Source organism: Bubalus bubalis, chromosome 12, assembly GCF_019923935.1.
Source record: "Bubalus bubalis isolate 160015118507 breed Murrah chromosome 12, NDDB_SH_1, whole genome shotgun sequence".
Taxonomy (NCBI): Eukaryota; Metazoa; Chordata; class Mammalia; order Artiodactyla; family Bovidae; genus Bubalus; species Bubalus bubalis.
In genome coordinates this window covers 77717320-77738723 of record NC_059168.1, presented here as the reverse complement: position 1 = coordinate 77738723, position 21404 = coordinate 77717320, and the positions used below count along the sequence as shown (strand labels likewise).

Here is a 21404-nt window from a genome sequence, read left to right as displayed (position 1 = left end):
GCTCTAATTATTCATAATCATAACTTTCCTAACTAACTCACCTGAAGGCCAACGATAGGAAAGCTAGAGAACAGAATATAAAGTCCTAGTTTTGCCATTAACTAGCTAACTAACATATGGATAAGACATAACTCCTTGGAACTTTGTTCTCCTTACCTGTAAAATGGGAAAAGATTAGGTTGTTAATAGCTTTGTTACACGTGAACATGTTTTGTAAATTTCAAATGAATTTTGGATAAACTGTATGAGTAATGACAATAACTTCAATTTTTAACTGTTTCAAGTTTCTGGGCTCATATGAAGAACCAAGCACAAGGCACAAAAACCCTTTTGCAAGGACATGAAGATTGAGAAAAATCCAAGTATTCAAGTGTGTAGGCTTAAAGGACAAAGAGGAGGAAATCTGTTCCAATAAACATTTCTATTTCATTTTCAGCACCTCTCTCTCTGCATGGGCTATTCCCGCTAGATGCTAAATTCTCTCCCACTTACAGGGAAAAGATGTTTCCTAGACCAACTTGTTCCTTAAGTTATTATCTTATCTTCTCCACTTCACCGGCCAATTCCTGGAGCACCTAACTTTCTTCAACCTCCTTCTCCCATTATTTCACTAAAAATGTTCTCTTCTAGGTTATCATTGACCTTCCGATTACCAATACCATAAGCTTTAAATTTTCCTTCTCTTCAACTCCTTTACCTTATCCCAGTTATCTACTCCTACCTAACACACCATCCTCAAATGTATTGTTTCTGATTCTGTGGGTCAGGAATTCAAACAGTGCTCAGCTAGACTTTGGCTCCACATGGCATAGACTTGGGTCACTTACTTGGCTGCTTCCCATAGCAGATGGAAAGTTTAAGAAGGTTTCACTCACTTCTGGGGCCTCATGATCCCCTTCTGGGTGGCTAGCCTGGGCTTCCTCATAGTTTGGTGGTCTCAGGGCTGCTAAACTCTAATTTGGCATTTGGCTTCCAAGAGGGAGAAAATGGAAGCTCCCAGTCCCCTTAAGGCCTGGGCTTGGAAGTACCAGAATATCATCTCCTCTGTATCCCATTGGTGAAATGAGATCACATACCCAGCCCAAATTCAAAGGGGAAGGGAAGGAGACTAACCTCCTGAGAAAGGAATGGCAAAGAACCTGTGATCGTCTTTAATCTACCACATACCTTTGCCTTTCCAGACATTCTCTTTTCTCTTTTCTTCACTTCTGTGGCATACCCTAGTCGAGGTTAATGACCTTCAAGTTCCTTACCTTGACCCACAATTCTATATTGTAACCTAGGATTTCAACACATACTCGTAAAAACACATATTCAAAAAACATTCCACAATACATACCTTTAATAACAATAAAATTAATAGTTTCCATTCTATTTTACTTTATTTTACTTTTATCATTTTTAAATGCTGTTTTAGTGTTTACAAACATATGTTTCCCTTCTCTGAAGAGGACTATACTCCATGGCCTCCCTGCTGGCAGACTTGTTCATGTGACTTTCTCTGTCCAGTGTAGTATGAGGAGTGACAAATGTCACTTCCAGGCAGACATTTTAAAATGCAAAGTGTGGCTCACTATTTCCTCTTTATTCTCTGCCATGAGAAGCTATTTCATCAACCTGGGTTCTGGAATAAGAGTGCATGGAGAGAATTACACGAGGGCAGCCTATCCTCAAAGAGTGACAAGCAAATTTTTATTGTTAAAAGCCACTGACACTGTATTACCAAGGCATAGTATACCACATCTTGACTAATCCACAGGCTCCAACCCACTGAAGTGAATTCAGGACCCACCAATGGATTGCAGACAATTGTCTGGAAAATTATAAATTTTGCCTTTTTCTCTGCTTCCTTCTCTCCATCCTCCTTTCCATCAAATGAAGTCACTTTCCTAATACACATCTATGATCTGTTTCTTTTCTCTCTTTAACAATGTCCCTGGGTGAATCCTGTCTATTGTCTTCATTATTTCTCATCTGAACTAGCCAACTTGTCTATTCACTTGGTTGTTTACTTTTGATTCTATACTATTTCCTTTTCACTGAGAAGTTAATTTACCCAATGCATGACTACTATTATCACAGGTCCTTCAGTGGCTCCATGCTGTCCAGAAAATAGAGTCCAAACTCTCTTGTACTTGCACTCTATCAGCCTAGGTTCTCCTGCCCCATTGCTCCCTTCATGCACACTGTGCTGGTTCCCTTACAGTGCCCAGGGATAAAAACCGTTTCTCTCTTTTTTTTTCCCCCTATACATTTCCTACTGTTTAGAATGGATAGCAACTCCCACCTTGCCCAAAAAAATCCCCATCAAATTCTATTTCTAAATACTGACTCATCCTTCCTCTGCTCAAACACCTGCTCTTCAATGATGCTTTTGTCTGATCTTTTCAGTTAGAAGTCCCCTCTCTTTTCAAAACACTCAGAGCCTCATGATACTTCATTTTGCCTTCTGCTTCTTATCAATTAATCTAGGGACAGGACTCTTGACATCAGTTACTTTGAGAAATGAATTATCTTCTACTCTTCCCCCACCTCTGGATTATCTTGACTGTTGAACACAATTTAGTGTAATCATATAAATGTTTCTCTCTAGCATGTCTAACTCTGCAGACAAGCAGGTTCACCAGAATAGTGTAAGTGTACCACAAGCTCAATGACCTCATTTCTTTCAGAGTATTTGAATTTATTTTTTTCCTAACGTAGATGAGATGTACTTCTGATTCAACACATAGATGAGATGATCCAACATGCTATTTTAACTCTTCTGGTAAAGTTTTTCAAGCTTCTTAGTTGTACTTGTGGTGTGTTTTGAGTATCTCACTAAAATACTAAAATTTTGATTATCTACATACATCACGGGGGTGCTTATAATAAACCAAAGAAAGTAAGCTATTTTATTATTTCTCTAAGAAATGTCAAAATCCATTTATTTAATTTTGCCAGTTTTACTCTTATATCTTCATTTAAGATGTGTCCATTTTTTACTTGAAAAGAAATTCTATGATTATGTTTTCTCTATTTGCAGAAAATCAGGAGCAACAAAGTATAAGTAGGGAGGAGAAATGGTACCTAACACTGACAGAGGAGATGGAGTAACTATAAAATAAATAGACATGAGAATTCTCTTTTAAAAAAGCACTGTCATCTAAGAAATTTCAGGACATGGGCAAAATCCCTTTAACTGTATTTTATTGTATAATAGTATCAAAATGATGTCCTTGAATGAAAAGTTCTTCTATAATCAACATACACTGTTGAAGAAGGCAGATAAGTTAAAAATATGTTTTAGACAAGTTTTTACCCATAGTCTAGGGTTTTAAAGAGTAAATTTAAGTAATCTGGAAATTTCACTTAGAGAGAAGGTATTTTTGCCAACCAGATAGACAAAGGAAGCTCTATGGTATTGTGCATTTTCCCCAAGGAAGGCCAAATAATATAAAAAATTAAGTTTTGAAGGATCTGGTACCCTTGGAAAGGGAGGAAGTGTTATCATTAAATGACATATAAATTGTTAGAGGAAAATAAAAGTTAAATTACTTGAATTTCACTTTATGACTTAGTGCCCAGTTAAGAATCCGGGGCTTTTAACTCTCAACCTTGAACTTTATGCAATTTTTTGGAAGAATCAGATGGCACATTTTGAACATACAGAAGACTGATTTAAAGGAAAGTTCTAGATAGTGAGATGATTACATTTTTATCCCCATGTCACCCCTTCTGCCCCACATTGACAGAGCAGTAGTCATGTGGTTCAGATAGTAAAGAATCTGCCTACAATGCAGGACACCAGGGTTCAATCCCTGGGGTTGAGATTCCCTAGAGGAAGGCATGGCACTCCACTCCAGTATTCTTACCTGGAGAATGTAATGGACAGAGGAGCCTGGTGAGCTACAATCCATGGGGTTACAAAGAGTTAGACAGGACTGAGCAACTAATGCTTTTTTCTTTTTCATTCATGGGGTCTAATCTACTACTTCATGAGCTACAATGTAATGAATTGCATGGAGCTGGTTGTGTACACTCTAGGAACATTCCTTACTATCTGGAGGCTCTGCCACCATCCAAAGATTTAGAGAACCATCAGAAGGCAATGGCACCCCACTCCAGTACTCTAGCCTGGAAAATCCCATGGACGGAGGAGCCTGGTGGGCTGCAGTCCATGGGGTCGCGAACAGTTGGACACGACTGAGCAACTTCCCTTTCAGTTTTCACTTTCATGCTTTGGAGAAGGAAATGGCAACCCACTCCAGTGTTCTTGCCTGGAGAATCCCCCAGGGACAGGGGAGCCTGGTGGGCTTCCGTCTGTGGGGTCGCACAGAGTCGGACACGACTGAAGTGACTTAGCAGTAGCAGTAGCAGATATCTTCTTTAGACTTTCTTTATACCCACAGCTGGGCTTCCCTGGTGGCTAAGTAGTAAGAATCTGCCTGCCAATGCAAGAGACATGGGTTTAATCCTTGGATCAGGAAGATTCCCTGGAGAAGGAAATGGTAACCCACTCCAGGATTCTTGCCTGGGAAACCCCATGGACAGAGGAGCCTGGCGGGCTACAGTCCATGGGGTCACAAAAGAGTTGGACACGACTTAGCGACTAAACAACAACAATATATCCACAATTATTGTAATCATATCTTACCCCTAGATTGAGATAGAGCCAAGGCTGAATCCTGGCAAGGCACTTTTCTCTCCATTTCTACCTATAAAATTAAAGATGGGACTAGACTGTCTCTAAAGATCCTACTAATCTGAAATTGTGTTTATTATTTTGAATCATGACAGTGTTATTGAACAATCTTCCAACTATCTATTTTCTCAAGTTTCTTTTAAAAATTCTTTATTCTGGACATTCATGTCAAAATATATGAAGACTTTTTATAATTCTACCAAATTTGCTTAAAGAAACAAAATTTTTAATACGAGATTTTTAAGAGTGAGTCAATTATTTCCTTCAGTATATTAAAAAATAGGTCAGACATTATGTGTAAAATATACAGTAAGTCTTTTAAAATGATTTTATGACCATAGTTTCCTATCATTAGTTACAAAAATATTATAAAGAACTGAACCAAAATAAAACCAAATAAACCAGCTACTAAACTACACATATGTCCTCAAAAATCTTATGGGAGTCAAATATTCCAGTAAAAATAACATAAGAGATGGAAACACAAGTTTCTTATTATCACACTTCATATGTTGTAAAACATAACAGCTAACTTATTTTTGGCAAAATGATTAGGGATTGCAACACTCTGGCTAATACAAACTTATTTGATTGTCAAATACATCTTAAATGGAGCGTATCATGCTAACTTCAGGCATGCAGGCACTGTGCCGTCTGAGATTAGGCCAGAGACACTGAAATTTCAACACTTCAGCAGGGATCACACCACCAATATTAGCTGGGCCAGGTGTTTAAAGAGGGGTGTGTATTGGGGGGAGGACTTCAACAGTGCAGTTAATTGAAACCAGATAAAGCTTTTGAATAATAATTAAAAAAAAATCATACAGATGTTCACCTTCCTCCTCGGGTAAACTTTATGGACAATTTATTGCATGCGCTATTTTCTAGAGTACACCCTTTATAAGAAAACACAGCCTTTTGTGTTTCTCTGGAAACTCTATAATCACAGCATGAGTTATGTCTCCACAATTAGACTAGGTTAAGCTCGTGTTTCATCTGCCTTTTCTCTTTTCACCACTATTCCTGCAAGGGCAGGAACACCTGAAAGCAGATCCTTAATGAGAAAGTGATAGAGCTGAGGAAGCTGCAAGAAGCTACATTAATTGTAAGATGCATGGGACTACTTCTTTCCCAACAGATATGTGAACACAAGCCAAAAAAGAGAGAGAAGTTCAAAACAAATGTGCTCAACAACTATCTTCAAATATGCACAGGAAAAATTAAACAGTACATGCAGAATGGATGTGGAGCAAACGAACAAAAACTGAAAGGAAAGATCTCTAAGTTAACAAATCGAAGGACTCAGAAATGGATCTTTTCTTTCCTATGTTTACAGAATGGTGTATTTGCCAGGGTTCCCCAGAGAAACAGACTCCAAACATTTATTATAGGGATTGGCTCACACACTCAGAGAGGCTAAGAGGTCCCACACCATATGCTACCTGCAAGCTGGAAACCAGGAAAGTGAGTTGTATAGTTCAGTCCGAGTTCAAAAACCTGAGAACCAGGGGAATAGGTGAAGCCGAAGGCTTGAGATCTGGAACTACAAGGTCACAGGGCAGGAAAAGATGGCTGTCTCAACTCTAGGAGAGGGAAAGAAAAAATCTGCCCTTCCTGGAGTTTTTGCTCTATTTGTGCTCTCAACATACTGGATGAAGCCCACCCACCATGGTCAGGGCAGATCTTTTTTACTCAGTCCAGTTCAAATGCTGATTTTCTCTGGTCCTCACAGACATACTTAGAAATGTTTTACTAACTATCTGAGTACCCCTTAGACCAATAAGGCTGACATGTAAAACTAACCATCACAAATAATAATGCTATTATTATTTCAAACATGCAAGCACACTTTCAAAAATGGTTTTAAAGCTTTTGAAACACTTGGAATAACTAATAACCAAAAATTATACTTCATATCAGTTTGCTACATTTTATTTGACAGGACCAAGTTACTTCCTACACCAGGAAATGTATTCGGTATTTTAATTTATATATATGCCTATATATCCACATGCTTGACAGTACATGACACAAGTGAAATACTAACTGGGATACTGGTGGGGTGGGCAGCCTCTGACTTGGCCCCCAGTGACCCTCGCCTTTTAATATTCATGCTTTAGTATACTCCACTCCCCTTGAGTTTGGGCTGGATTTAGTAATCTGTTTCTAACAAAGAGAATACTGTAAAAATAGTGAGATATCATTTCTGTAATTAAAGTTATGGTCTGTGACTTCCATCTTGCCAGCAGACTCTTTCTCTGGCTCTTCTCCCAGACTTGCTCTGATGGGGCAAGTTAGAGAGGCCCACATTCTAACGAACTGAGGGTGGCCTGTACCCAACTGCCAGTGGTGAACCGAGGCCCTCAGTCCAACAAACTTGAAGGAGTGAACTGAGGCAGATTCTCCTCAATTCAGCTCTTCACATGAGACCACGGCCCTGGAAGACACTTTGATTACAGTCTCGTGAGAGACCCTGAACCAGAGGACCCAGCCAAGTTATGACCAGATCCACAGAAACTGGGAGAGAATAAATGTATAGTGCTTTATACTGTTAAGTTCTGAGCTGAGATTACTAACACAGTAGTTAACCTAATGTCTGAGCCAGTGCTTCCAGTTATCTCCACTATGATAATAATAGCTAATACTTACGTAAAACTTTTAAGTTCTAGGTATTCTTTATATGAAAGAAAGTGAAAGTGAAGTTGCTCAGTCGTGTCCGACTCTTTGCTACTCCATGGACTGTAGCCTACTAGGCTCCTCCGTCCATGGGATTTTCCAGGCAAGAGTACTGGAATGGGTTGCCATTTCCTTCTCCAGGGGATCTTTCCAGCCCAGGGATCTAACCTGGGTCTCCTGCCTTGTAGGCAGACACTTTTACCTTCTGAGCCACCATTCTTTATATAATTTCTCACAAAAGTCCTTTGAAGAACATATTACTATCCCCCTTTTACAGATGAGGAAACAAAGGTACAGGGAGACTCAGTAACTTGCGCAAGGTCATACAAGCAAAGTACGACAGCAACTGTCTGAACCTAGGTGTCTTGTTTCCAGAGCAAGGAGTCGTAGCAACCGTGCAAAGAGAACTGCTAAGGGCTCGGACTGGATATTATGAAAACAGTAACCTCATAAAATGGTACCAGAGGAGCTTCAGAGGCATAACAGAGATGAGAAGCCATGCTAAATGCTAAAAAAAAAAAAAAAAAAAAAAAAAAGGGAAGCCTGCTTTCTGATTGAAATGCCTTATCTAGGGGGGTAAAAATAGAGTAGAAGCAATAATACAGTGAATGGAATGTGATCTAGAATTGATTGAATTCACAATTAAAATGAAATATATACTTTCTTATACCCAATGTGAGAAATTAACAGCCCCCATTTGGTATGAAACACCATACCCCAGGCAGTTACAGTTGTAATTTTCCCAATGGCAATTATAAGTAAGAAGTTAAGTGTGTTAAGCCGGTGGGAAAAGGAGCAAATTTCTAGTGAGCTCTGAGACTAAAGGAGATCAGTCCTGGGTGTTCATTGGAAGGACTGATGTTGAAGCTGAAACTTCAATCCTTTAGCCACCTGATGCAAAGAGCTGACTCATTTGAAAAGACCCTGCTGCTGGGAAGATTGAAAGCAGGAGGAGAAGGGGATGACAGAGGATGAGATGGTTGGATGGCATCACCGACTCAATGGACATGGGTTTGGGTGGACTCCGGCAGTTGGTGATGGACAGGGAGGCCTGGCAGACTGCCGTTCATAGGGTTGCAAAGAGTCAGACACCACTGAGTGACTGAACTGAACTGAACTGAGACACCACTGAGGATGTTTTCTCACATAGAGTGAAAATCTCCCAGGCTAGGGAGGTTCCAGGAAAGAATCATTCCTGTCTTGCCTTCAGATTACCGGGTTAAATAGCACTCCTTCATGCTCCCACACACTCTCTATTCACATAAGACAGTAGGTACCACACCTATGGGTTAGTCTGTGTTTTCCACTAGGCTTCAGGCTCTCTTGGCCTCACAGACTATTTTATTCACTGGGATGTCATCAAAATGCAGCATGAGGCCTGTTACATGGCAAGTGCTGAATATGTAAGTTTGTTGAATGAGGAAATAATTTATGTTGTGAATCGCATTTAATGCATCATTTCAATGGTATATGTCAGTAAAGGTATGAGGTTTTGTTTTGTTTCGAAGTGTTGTATAGTTCGCTAGCTTTCCTGGCACTTTAAACAGGTCTTTATGTCTCCAGTGTCTCACTTATTATCTGGTGCATAGGGGCACACAGTAAGTATTTATGAATGAGTATCTCAAAAAGGCTGCCAAGCTACAAAGCAGATAAGGATGCAGACTTATGACTAAATAACAATCTAGTGTTCCTTAAGCATAGCTGTTTTCCTGTCAACAAGGATGATGATAAATCTTCCTCCTTTTGAGAGGAGATATGAGAATTTACTGGACATGAATCTGAGCGAACTCCAGGAGATAGTAAAAGACAGGGAAGCCTGGCGTGTTGCAGTCCATGGGGTCGCAAAGAGTCGAACACGACTTAGTGACTAAACAAGAGCAAAAATGAATATTTATACAATTCTCTTCCTAGACAAGATTCTTGCCTCAGTCTTAGTTGGTGACTGCCTTTAAATAATCCTTTATGAACAACAGCAGGTTATATGTAACTTAAAAACTCCAGATCACCCTAGTTTAAGACATTTGCTCAACTAAAATACTATAAATTAACTATCTGTTGTTTAGTCGTTCAGTCGTGTCCGACTCTTTGCAACCCCATGGACTGCAGCACACCAGGCTTCCCTGTCCTTCACTGTTTCCTGGAGTTTGCTCAAACTCATGTCCACTGAGTCAGGGATCCCATCTCAACCATCTCATCCTCATCCAACCCATCTCATCCTCACCCCCTTTTCCTCCTGCCCTCAGTCTTTCCCAACATCAGGGTCTTTTCCAATGAGTCGGCTCTTCGCATCAGGTGGCCAAAGTATTTGAGCTTCAGCTTCTGTCTTTTCAATGAACATTCAGGTTGATTTCCTTTAGGATTGACTGATTTGATCTCCTGCAGTCCATGAGACTCTCAAGTCTCTCCAGCACCACAATTTGAAACCATCAATCCTTCGGCATTCTTGATGATCCAACTCACATTTGACGTGACTACTGGAAAAACCCAGAGAAGGCGATGGCACCCCACTCCAGTACTCTTGCCTGGAAAATCCCATGGACGGAGGAGCCTGGTGGGCTGCAGTCCATGGGGTCGCTAGGAGTTGGACACGACTGAGCGACTTCACTTTCACTTTTCACTTTCATGCACTGGAGAAGGAAATGGCAACCCACTCCAGTGTTCTTGCCTGGAGAATCCCAGGGACGGGGGAGCCTGTTGGGCTGCCGTCTCTGGGGTCGCACAGAGTCGGACATGACTGAAGCGACTTAGCAGCAGGAGCAGCAACTGGAAAAACCATAGCTTTGACTATATGAACCTTTGTCAGCAAAGTTATGTCTCTGCCTTTTAATATGCTGTCTAGGTTTGTCACAGTTTACCTTCCAAGGAGCAAGTGTCTTTTAATTTCATGGCTGCAGTCACCATCTTCAGTGATTCTGGAGCTCAAGGATATAAAATCTGTCACTGTTTCCACTTTTCCCCCTTTTACTTGCCACAAAGTGATGGGACCAGATGCCATGATCTTAGTTTTATGAATTTACTATGCTTTAATTTTTTAAAACACAGGCATTTAGTCAGAAAATTCCTACCTCGTTCAGCATTATTTTTGAAACACGGTGGGAAAGGTATGAACATACATTCAACACAGGCCCACAGTACTACAGAGATAGAGTAAAGGTAGCCACCAAGGATCCCTCTCTGTGTTCTACTTATCAATTAAAGAAGAGACAAAAGCGCAAAGGACATTTGAGAGGACTTGTGCAAGCGCACAATAAGTACCGACAGTCACCTTCGGAGGCATACTTACTGGGAGCTCAGGTGCGTGCTTCAGAATCTCAAGGGAAAAATAGGAGCCTATGGAATGGCCAATGACCACAAGCTTCATTTCCTTTGGCACTTGAGTTCTCAGGAAAGCTAATTTGTGTTCTACTTGACCACGGACTCCATAGATGTCCTTAATTTCTTCAGCATTTGGATCTAAAAGGAAATATGTAAGTACTCTTCATTCAGTAAATGAAAGCAATTATTTCACCAGGGAAAATATCTTAATGAAAAAAAAAGAAAAAACAATAACAAATAGTAGTAGCTATTATTTACTGAAAGCCTACCATGTGCAAGCCACAATGTTGGTGTTTTACTTAAATTATATCTATCAATCTTCACAACAACCCTGGAAAGGAATATTCTTGTCTTCATTTTATAGAAGAAAATATCAAAGCTCAGATGTTAGGAAATAGATTGGCAGTTACACAGCTATGAAATGGGACCAGTGAGATTCAAACGCAGGTCTCTGTCCTTGAAGCCCGTGACTCTCAATTATTCCCTGAACTGTTGTAGTTTAGGTCAATGGTTTTCAAATTTTAGCATGCGTCAGGATCCTCTGGAAGACTTGTTAAAACACGAATTGCTAGGCCCCATCACCAGACTCTGATTCAGTGGGTCTGGGCTGGAGCTGGAAATTTTGCATTTCTAAGTTTCCAGAAAATGCTGATACTGCTGGTCCCAGGACCACACATTGAAAACCACTGGTTAGGCTCAGTTATATGACTAGTAGACAGCCAAGAAAATCTATGACACTGCTTTGATAATCTCTGTTTGTTTAGAGAAATCAAGACTAAAACATTTAAGTAGAAATGTTTCAAACTGTTCCTTTTAACCAGCACAGTCCTGACCCAAAACATTCTTTCTTCCTTTCACAAGGAAGAGCTGTCTTCTATTCTTCAAGATCTAATCAAAATTTTATCTAGCTAATTTTTAGGAAAAGTGAATGAGCCTTCCTTTGTGTTTAACTCGTATCCCCTTCTTATTTAGCATTTTATTATACTTGTATAACTGTCTTTTCATTTCCTCCTTTAGACCATGAGCTCCTTGAAGGCAAGGTCCATCTTTCATTTCTGTGTCCTCTGTGAATAGCACCCAGTAAATATCATTGTTGAATGAAAATATGAACTGACTAGACAATCTCAGAGCATGCTGCCAGCTCTGATACTCTATGAGCAGAGAAAACTTCAATAGGTTTTCCCTATGAACATGTAATTGAGGGCAGGAGAAGGGGACGACAGAGGATGAGATGGTTGGATGGCATCAGCGACTCAATGGACATGAATTTGGGTAAACTCCGGGAGTTGGTGATGGACAGGGAGGCCTGGCATGCTGCAGTCCATGGGGTCACAAAGAGTTGGGCACGACTGAGTGACTGAACTGAACTGAACTGAATGAACATGTATCAGTGTTTTAACCTCAATGACAGGGTGTAGAATATTTCAAAATTTCACAAGGTAGTCAATAGCTTTCTAAAATTTGAATCATTGGAATACTAAAGTTCTTGCCTTCATGACTCCTATAAGGTACTGATGCAAACTATAAGTATCTAAAACTCATTTTGAAGAACTGCTCTTCAGTTTCATCTGTACATGCTGGTTTTTCTTCCTTCAGTGCTCAGCGGCCGCTTAATCTAGTTAACTCCTTTTCATCCCTCAAACTCTCAACCAGTGTTACTTCCTCTGAGAAGCCTTTTTATGGTTCAGTCCATGAGGAGTAAAGTAGCCCTCCCTCTTTCAGTTTCCGCAACATCCCATGTCTGTCTCACATGATTCCTAATCTACTACTGCTGTACTATTCATGTCTTGCTTATCTTTTTCTACAATGCCTGGCATACAGTTACTGAAAAGCCTTTTGCTGGATCAGTGAGGCTTAGTTCCCTATTTCAGCGGTACTATGGAAATAGGCGATTTCCATCGGTACTATGGAAATAAGCGATTTCCCCGGTGACCCAAGTTCTGCTCTGATCCTTCTTTCCAGGTCAGTCTAGAATTCATTCTCCATTTAACAAGGAAGTTCAACATAAAACAGAATTGGGAAGAGACAGAATTCGATTTTCATAGGGCCTCTGATGTCTCCAAATCCAAATTTTGATTTAGTTAATATTCTATTTGAGTTCTTTACACTCACTATGCTCATAAATTTTCTCTGATCACTCTACCCAGGAGTGATCACATTGTTCTGATACCCCAAAACAAATACCTATAATATGTGCCATCCAAGTTCTTTATTTTTCAAAATAGACAACTTTTGAAAATGTTGAAGTTGTCCTTTCATTGGGACAGTATAGTACAAAGATCAGGAGCACCAGAGACAAGATAAATCTGGTTCTAAATTCCAGCTAAGCCCCTCACTAAGTGACTCATGCAAATCCTTCAACCTCTGGCTGAAGTCTCTTTGCATATAAACAGGAGATAGCAGTTTTAGCCTCTGAGGAATGTTGCTTGCATAACACTTTAAAGCACAGAGGAAGGGTCTGGCATAAACTATTTCAGAAATGAAATTTAGGATTGCTATCATTCCAATTCCTGTCATTTAAGGCCTCCCTCAAATAGACACCAAAAACATTTACATGGTTAGAGCAAAGAGAAAGAAAATGAGCTAAATATAATAAACATTTAAAAACTTCATTGATCCTAGAAATAAGGCTCTATAACATATTTAAGGATGCCACTGCTGCTGCTAAGTCGCATCAGTCGTGTCCGACTCTAGGCGACCCCATAGATGGCAGCCCACCAGGCTCCCCCGTCCCTGGGATTCTCCAGGCAAGAACACTGGAGTGGGTTGCCATTTCCTTCTCCAATGCATGAAAGTGAAAAGTGAAAGTGAAGTCACTCAGTCGTGTCCAACTCTTAGCGACCCCATGGACTGCAGCCTACCAGGCTCCTCCGTCCATGGGATTTTCCAGGCAAGAGTACTGGAGTGGGTTGCCATTGCCTTCTCTGTATTTAAGGATGATTATAATTCAAATCATTACTGAAATGAATATTTCAGTAATGATCAGAGGTAAGTCTATCTTTAACTCTGGGAATTGCTCAGTAGATTGGCAAGATAAACACACCATTTAGTGTTTTCTGAAGTAATGAGATTAATGGGGAAAGTACTTTGTATAAATAAACAATCAATAATAAAAAATTTCAATGTGCCCTCTGGATATTACTTTACTAGCAAAAACTAAAAGCTAAAAGCGTATCTATATACTTGACTGTATACTTTCTCTATTACTAATATACTCTGAAAAAATTCCAGGAATCATTAGCTTATTCTCCATAAAACACTGCAAAAAAATCACATTCCAATTGTATCAAAAATCAGGATAACATGGAAATGATTTATAGCATTCTTATTATAGGGAAAATGTCCTCCAAGTTACAGTCAACTAAGTATATTTGGAACAAACTGTTTCTAAACTGAAGATTGCCTGAATTAATGGATGGGATCACTCACCTAGAGCCAGACATCCTGGAATGCAAAGTCAAGTGGGCCTTAGGAAGCATCATTATGAACAAAGCTAGTGGAAGTGATGGAATTCCAGTGGAGCTATTTCAAATCCTAAAAGATGATGCTGTGAATGTGCTGCACTCAATATGCCAGCAAATTTGCAAAACTCAGCAGTGGCCACAGAACTGGAAAAGGTCAGTTTTCATTCCAATCCCAAAGAAAGGCAATGCCAGAGAATGCTCAAACTACTGCACAACTGCACTCATCTCACACGCTAGCAAACTAATGCTCAAAATACTCTAAGAAAGGCTTCGACAGTACGTGAACCATGAACTTCCAGATGTTCAAGCTGGGTTTAGAAAAGGCAGAGGAACCAGAGATCAAATTGCCAACATCCGCTGGATCATAGAAAAAGCAACAGAGTTCCAGAAAAGCATCTCTTTCTGCTTTATTGACTATGCCAAAGCCTTTGACTGTGTGGATCACAATAAACTGTGGAAAATTCTGAAAGAGATGGGAATACCAGATCACCTGACCTACTGCCTGAGAAATCTGAAGGCAGGTTAGGAAGCAACAGTTTGAATTGGACATGGAACAACAGACTGGTTCCAAATAGGAAAAGGAGTACGTCAAGGCTGTATATTGTCACCCTGCTTATTTAATTTATAAGCAGAGTACATCATGAGAAACGCTGGGCTGGATGAAGCACAAGCTGGAATCAAGATTGCCAGGAGAAATATCAAAAACCTTAGATATGCAGATGATACCACCCTTATGGCGGAAAGTGAAGAACTAAAGAGCCTCTTGATGAAAGTGAAAGAGGAGAGTGAAAAAGTTGGCTTAAAACTCAACATTCAGAAAACATGGCATCTGGTCCCATCACTTCATGGCAAATAGATGGGGAAACAATGGAAACAGTGACAGATTATTTTTCTGGGCTCCAAAATCACTGCAGATGGTGACTGCAGCCGTGAAATTAAAAGACGCTTATTCCTTGGAAGAAAAGTGATGACCAACCTAGACAGCATATTGAAAAGCAGAGACATTACTTTGCGAACAAAGGTCTGTCTAGTCAAAGCTATGGTTTTTCCAGTAGTCACGTATGGATGTGAGAGTTGGACTATAAAGAAAGCTGAGCACTGATGAATTGATGCTTTTGAACTGTGGTGTTGGAGAAGACTCTTGAGAGTCCCGTGGACTGCAAGGAGATCCAACCAGTCCATCTTAAAGGAAATCAGTCCTGAATATTCATTGGAAGGATTGATGCTGAAGCTGAAACTCCAATACTTTGGCCACCTGATGTGAAGAACTGACTCATTGGAAAAGACCCTGATGCTGGGAAAGATTGAAGGCGGGAGGAGAAGGGGACGACTGAGGATGAGATGGTTGGATGACATCACCAACTCAATGGACATGAGTTTGAGTAAACTCTGGGAGTTGGTGATGGACAGAGAGGCCTGGCGTGCTGCAGTCCATGGGGTCGCAAACAGCTGGATACGACTGAGCAAATGAACTGAACTGAATCCAATTTACTAATTCTTTATCAATATATGGCCCTGAATAGGATATTGACAACTCCCTTTTAGAACCTGAGCCTCTTTCTTAGACCCATCTCAATGAAATCCACTTCATAGCTCATTTACTGATTATAGAGTTTATTTCAAAAGGTATGTAAAATCTGTTCTTTGAGAAATTAAGTAATATCAATACTTCACCTTTACTTTTCATCTATTTGTTCAAACTGATTGATCCAGTTACTAAAATTCTGTCAATTTTGGATCAAAATTGACATTGTATATCTTCAGGTACACCGGTAACTATTATTTTCTTTCATTTCACATGAACTAAATTGACTATTCTGACAGAAAACAGTGACTAACTGGCCTATGAAATACTGAAAACACAGATGTAAATACAATATATTCCCTTGTCTTCAAGGAGCTCATAGTCTAATAAGAGGAAACAGAAATAGATGAAAATACCATTACAAAATATTGAAGTAAGTATAGCTCAAGCATTTCCTTAAGAAAATAGAGTTTTATTGGATCACAATAGGAAAGTAACACCCTCTTGAATTCATAAAAAGTGAAAGAAATGTTGCCATGTTTTCACAGTACATAAAAAGTACTGTGCCTTTCTCCACGTAAACCAAGTGAGATACCTGGAAAATACATTTATTATATTCACACTACTATAACTGTAATTTTAACTACACATTTGAACACTATCACAATGGTCTAAATTTAACAATACATATTTTAACAAAACATCCACATACATATTTATCTTGATACGCACTGAATCTAAATGCATATGTTTTAGTATATATTGTCACACAAACAGTATTTACAAGTCACCAATGACCACAGAACTAACAAGCCCAAAGATTAGTGCTACATGAGCCTTCTGCTAGGACTGAGCCTGCAGACAAACTCTCTAAATCTTACACCAGAATTTTCTCAACCAGTGAAGTCTCCTATCCTGCGCCCATCATTACTCCAAATCTACACCTTAATGATAACTTTAATTAAATTAAACAGTTTACACATGGAGATTAAGGGCTAAAAACAGCACTTCATATTTTAAAGAATACTTTAAGCAAGATGAATGTACAGCTTGCTCTTTAGGTCAAGCTTTAAAAAACACACAAAACAATATCATGTGTTACTTAGCATTATCTATACATAACTAAAAAGAGAAATGAAATTCACTCTAAATTCATGATAGTATAACACAAAGGCATAAAAGTGTGAGTATAATTTTGGACACCACGATGAGTTCTGTGTCTGTTTGTGGTTATGGGAAAGGTAGAATGTATAAGGCTAGAAAGGAAGGTTGAGACTAGATCAAGTAGAACCCTGAACATCACCCAGGAGTCTGGACTCCACTGTATAAGCAGTGAGAAGAGACCCAGGGACCTCAAAGGGAAGGACAAAGGTGCCATATGCGTTACAGGACCTCAGCTACAATGCTGGGCTCCCTGCTCCTGTCTGCTGCTTTCTTCTGTCTTCCATGAGAATCTAACAATTTGCTTGATTCTCAACATTTCTTCTTGCTCTGCCCTTTGGTTTTCTGCCTCTTTCTACCACTGACTCACTTGTTTATTTCTTGTGAGCCCTGAGACTTGACTGACTGTCCCTGCCTTGAGAGCATGTAGTCGTTCCCTCTAACCTCCATGTTCCTCTGCCAATCAGTCCTGGCAAGAGAAGGCCTACTGGTTTTTCTGTTTCTTTCAGTTTTGGGTGCTAGAATGGGAGTGGTTTAATGATTCTCTGGATAAACATCGCCCAAATTCATCATTCGTTGAAAGACTGTGTAATTTTTTTAGTTCATGTTTTATCAGGTGAAACTAACCCATGATTTCTAGCTTTTATGTTACACGTTTTGAACAAATGACTTAAAATAGTTGATAATGAATCTGCCATCAAGTAAGTTGACTCCATACTAAATCAAAGCCAGAAAGAGTTTATACTCCTAATTCCTCAAATTTTCTTTTCACACTTTTTTTCTCCCTTGAATCACCTCCTTCTGACATTGGTGAACATCTGTTCTCCCAATTATACTCAATTTATGACTGTGATAATGTGGCGCAACTAGAATATTATTTCCAACTGTTCATAATTTTAACATGTGCTAATATGAAGCAAAACATACTTTCAACATTTGATGTGTGGTTAGAGCTTATGTCTTTTCTCTCAGTAGTTATGTATTTTTCACACCATATTTTGCATGTCAGAAAACCTGTACTTTAGAACAATAATCTTGGATGATGAATAATATATCTGTCCAAATCAATCGACTGTAGCGTGCGTTTACAAATACAGCCTCCAGTATGTAAAACGGATGAAAGCACAACTGCTCTGGTTGAATGCGGGGGTGGGGGTGGGGGTGGGGGGGTGACTGGTGAAGCTCAGACCCCCATCTGCCCTTTATAGAACTTTTGGGGTACTCACAACATGGGTGGAAATTCACTAAAAGGCGGCATTCTCATTTCTTCGTATACATCTGTAGCACCACACACAATAACCTAGTAGGCTGTTGATAAATCCTTGAGGATGGATGAACTGCCCTTTCACCCTCCTCTAGAAACCAGTTTCCTTTGGCCCTGTGGTGGCCCTTTGGGCTAATGCCTCTAGATGGCACTGTTCTCATTAGTAGCAAAGGACCCAGGCTCTAATTATTGTCATTAACTCCAAGAGCACACAAGCAGCATAAGCTAAGGAAATTCAAACATAACAACAGATACTTTCTACTGGTTTTCCCCACCAAGACATCTTTACTGGTGAAGATCTATGGCAGGACTTCTGAAAATGTGTTACCAGGACAGATAATACTTAGGAGTTTGTTAGAAATGCGGAAGATTCTCAGGTCCCATCCCACATACACTGAATCAACAGCTCAGGAGGTGGCACCCAGTAATCTGTGTTCCAATAAATTCTCCAAGGGATTCTGATAACTGCCAAAGATTGAGAACCATTGATGGAAGGTTATTCTTTGAGTCTATTTTCAACTTTCAAAGTTGCTACTCATGTTCTGTTCAATGTTTTTGTCTTCAAGTATGACTTAAGGGCTTATTATGATAGCTGAGCTGGGACTCTTCTCAATAGGTAATTCAGTACAGAGTTTCTATTATGATGGTATTTCTCACTGAGGTCTGAATGTAGGAATATAACACACTAGCTAATCATCATTAAATTTTAACACCATGAAAGAAGTGTACTGTGAGGTATTTTCACTACTTCCTATCTCCTCCTGTCCGTGGTTATCTCTTCTCATTCTGGACTTAAGATAACAGGCCAGTTGGCAGCTTTTCGAGATTTAGTATGTAAAGCAAGCCTGTTTCCTAAGAATTCTTTTAACACCTCTGTGTTCCAACACAACACAAAGATAGTCAAAGCACATTTTAAGCAAACATAAATTTCCTGACAGGAAAAACTGCTGTAATAAACCCCCAACTTTCTTTGAGTATGTATGAAGAAATAACTTAGAACAATGAAATACGTATCTTTTAAACTATTTCAAGGTAAAGCAAGTGTATACCACACATTTGATTCACTTTCAGTCACATTTGAAGGTGATAGTTGTGGAAATAGAAGTTTTTAATCAAGGCAATGAAATCTATATATTCAATTTCACTTCACAAAATCTCTCATTGCTAGGTAATCCATAGTTACTTGCCTTTCAAAGCATACCCTAGTATTTAAGCAAAGTGTAAAAGGCTCGCAAGTAAATTGCATTCACAGAAAAATATATACACACATACATGTAAAAAGAGAAAGACACTATGAAAAATAGCATTTTGAGGGATTTAGGCAAGCATTTGCCGAGTTGCATAATCTCATCAATACTCCATTTACCCAGTCCCCCTTACAAGTCACAGCGGAAAAGGATGGCAGACCAGGATACAATCTGTGACCACGAAGGGCTATTTGCTGCACCAGCCACCTGGGATGAGCTACCACAGGACTAAAGCACTGGCCTCAGGGTCAGCAGTGCTGGCTTCCTGTCTGGATTCTACCATTCACGGACACAAGGTCATTTAGCCCTGTTGGGCCTTACTTTCCTTCCTTGAAAAATAAGGGTTTAAGATGGAATTTAATGAAGATACTTTTAGCTTTAGGGGTTTCCCATGTGGTGCAATGGCAAAGAATCTGCCTGCCAATGCAGGAGACTCAAGAGATGTGGATTTGATCCCTGGGTCGGGAAGATTCTCCAGAGGTATAAACGACAACCCACTCCAGTATTCTTGCCTAGAAAATCCCACGAACAGAGGAGCCTTGAGGGTTACAGTCCATGGGGTCACAAAGAGTCGGCACGCCTGAACAACTGAGCATAAGCACCCACTTTCAGCTTTAAGATTCTATATTTCTTTTTCTTTCTTTAAACTCTTTTTTTTAAGAGTGGAAGTTTTCAAACGTGCACAAGTCCAGAGAATAGTATAATAGATCTCTATGTATCCATGGTCTAGCTTCAACAATTATTCTTTTTCTTTCCAGCTTTACTGAAGTATGACTGACAAAATTTGCATATAGTTAGGTTGTACAACATTACTGTTTTTAAAAGTGTACAAGGTAATGACTTAATATGCATATAGACTGTTTATGCATATAAACAGTCTCTTTTTATTCTTTTGTATGTGGATATCCAGTTTTCCCAATACCATTTATTGAAGATACCATCCTTTTCCTATTGTGTATTCCTGGTGCCCCTGTCAAAGATTAGTTGAGCCTTTATTCATGGTTTTTTCCTGGGCTCTCTGTTCTTATGACACCGCCACACTGTTTTGATCACTAGCTTTGTAATATAGCTTGAAATCAGGGAGTGTGATACTTTAACTTTGAACCTGAACTTCAATCCTCTTCCTCCAGATTATTTTGCCTATTTGGTGTCTTTTGTGGCTCCACACAAATTTTAGGATTTTTTTCTGTTCCTATGAAAAAAAATGCAATTAGAATTTTTGGAGGAATTTATAGAGGGACTACACTTAATCTATAAATTTATCATTCTAAACAGAACATGATTAGGGAAATAAAAAATATAAAGTAGATGAAAATGGTAATGGAAGAAATATGAGCAACTTTAGAGCTGAAACAGTTTGGATGTTCTTGCTTATCAAGGACCTGATCACTACTCAGTGTGGAAACTGTTTTTGAAGAGAGGAGGACATTAGCCAAGATAAGGGAATCTTACATGTAATGCTTTAAAAAGGGAGTCTGGGTGGTGAGATAATACTAATACTAAACAATGTAAAGTACATTAAGCACAGAGGTATTTTTCTGTAAGTGCTAGCAAAGAGACAGGCTCAAAGATACTCAAAGGCAGGTACTCAAAGATTTAGTGAGTAAATTGAATTAGGAAAAAAGAAATCTCAGATTGCACTCTCAAGAGTTGGCATCTGGCTTCCGTGGTGCCTCAGTGGTAAAGAATTCACCTGCCAATGCGTGAGATACAGTTCAATCCCTGATCCAAGAAGATTCCACATGACACAGAGCAGCTAAGCTCATGTGCCACAACTGCTGAGCCTGTGCTCTAGAGCCAGGGAGCTACAACTACTGAGCCCTTGTATCCTAGAGCCTGTGGTCTGCAATAAGAGAACCTGCCACAATAAGAAGCCCGTGCACCACAACTATAGAAAAGCCTGAGCAGCAATGAAGAAGCCCCAGCACAGCCAAAATAAGTAAGTAAAATTCTTTTTAAACAGAGTTGGAATCACAGTAGAGGAAGCTCAGAGGCAGCCAAGGCTGCCTCCTCCTCCTTCCTTGCCGATCCTGCACCCTAGGAAACGCAGGCTTCTGACTTTATCTTC

At 39.6% G+C, this 21404-nt stretch overlaps 1 protein-coding gene across 6 annotated transcripts in view; it reads right to left on the bottom strand.

Annotated features, from left to right (window-relative positions):
* LDAH (lipid droplet associated hydrolase) overlaps window positions 1-21404 on the bottom strand; it is an 89758-nt gene that overhangs the window by 49195 nt on the left and 19159 nt on the right. For 5 of the 6 annotated variants that reach the window (XM_006076043.4, XM_025261509.3, XM_044926209.2 and 2 more), the window contains one exon: window positions 10644-10813. In XM_006076043.4, the coding sequence (XP_006076105.3) occupies window positions 10644-10813 (170 nt within the window). Of the gene's footprint in view, window positions 1-4309; window positions 4428-10643; window positions 10814-21404 lie in introns of those variants that run through there. The other variant, XM_044926211.2, reaches the window with a different exon arrangement.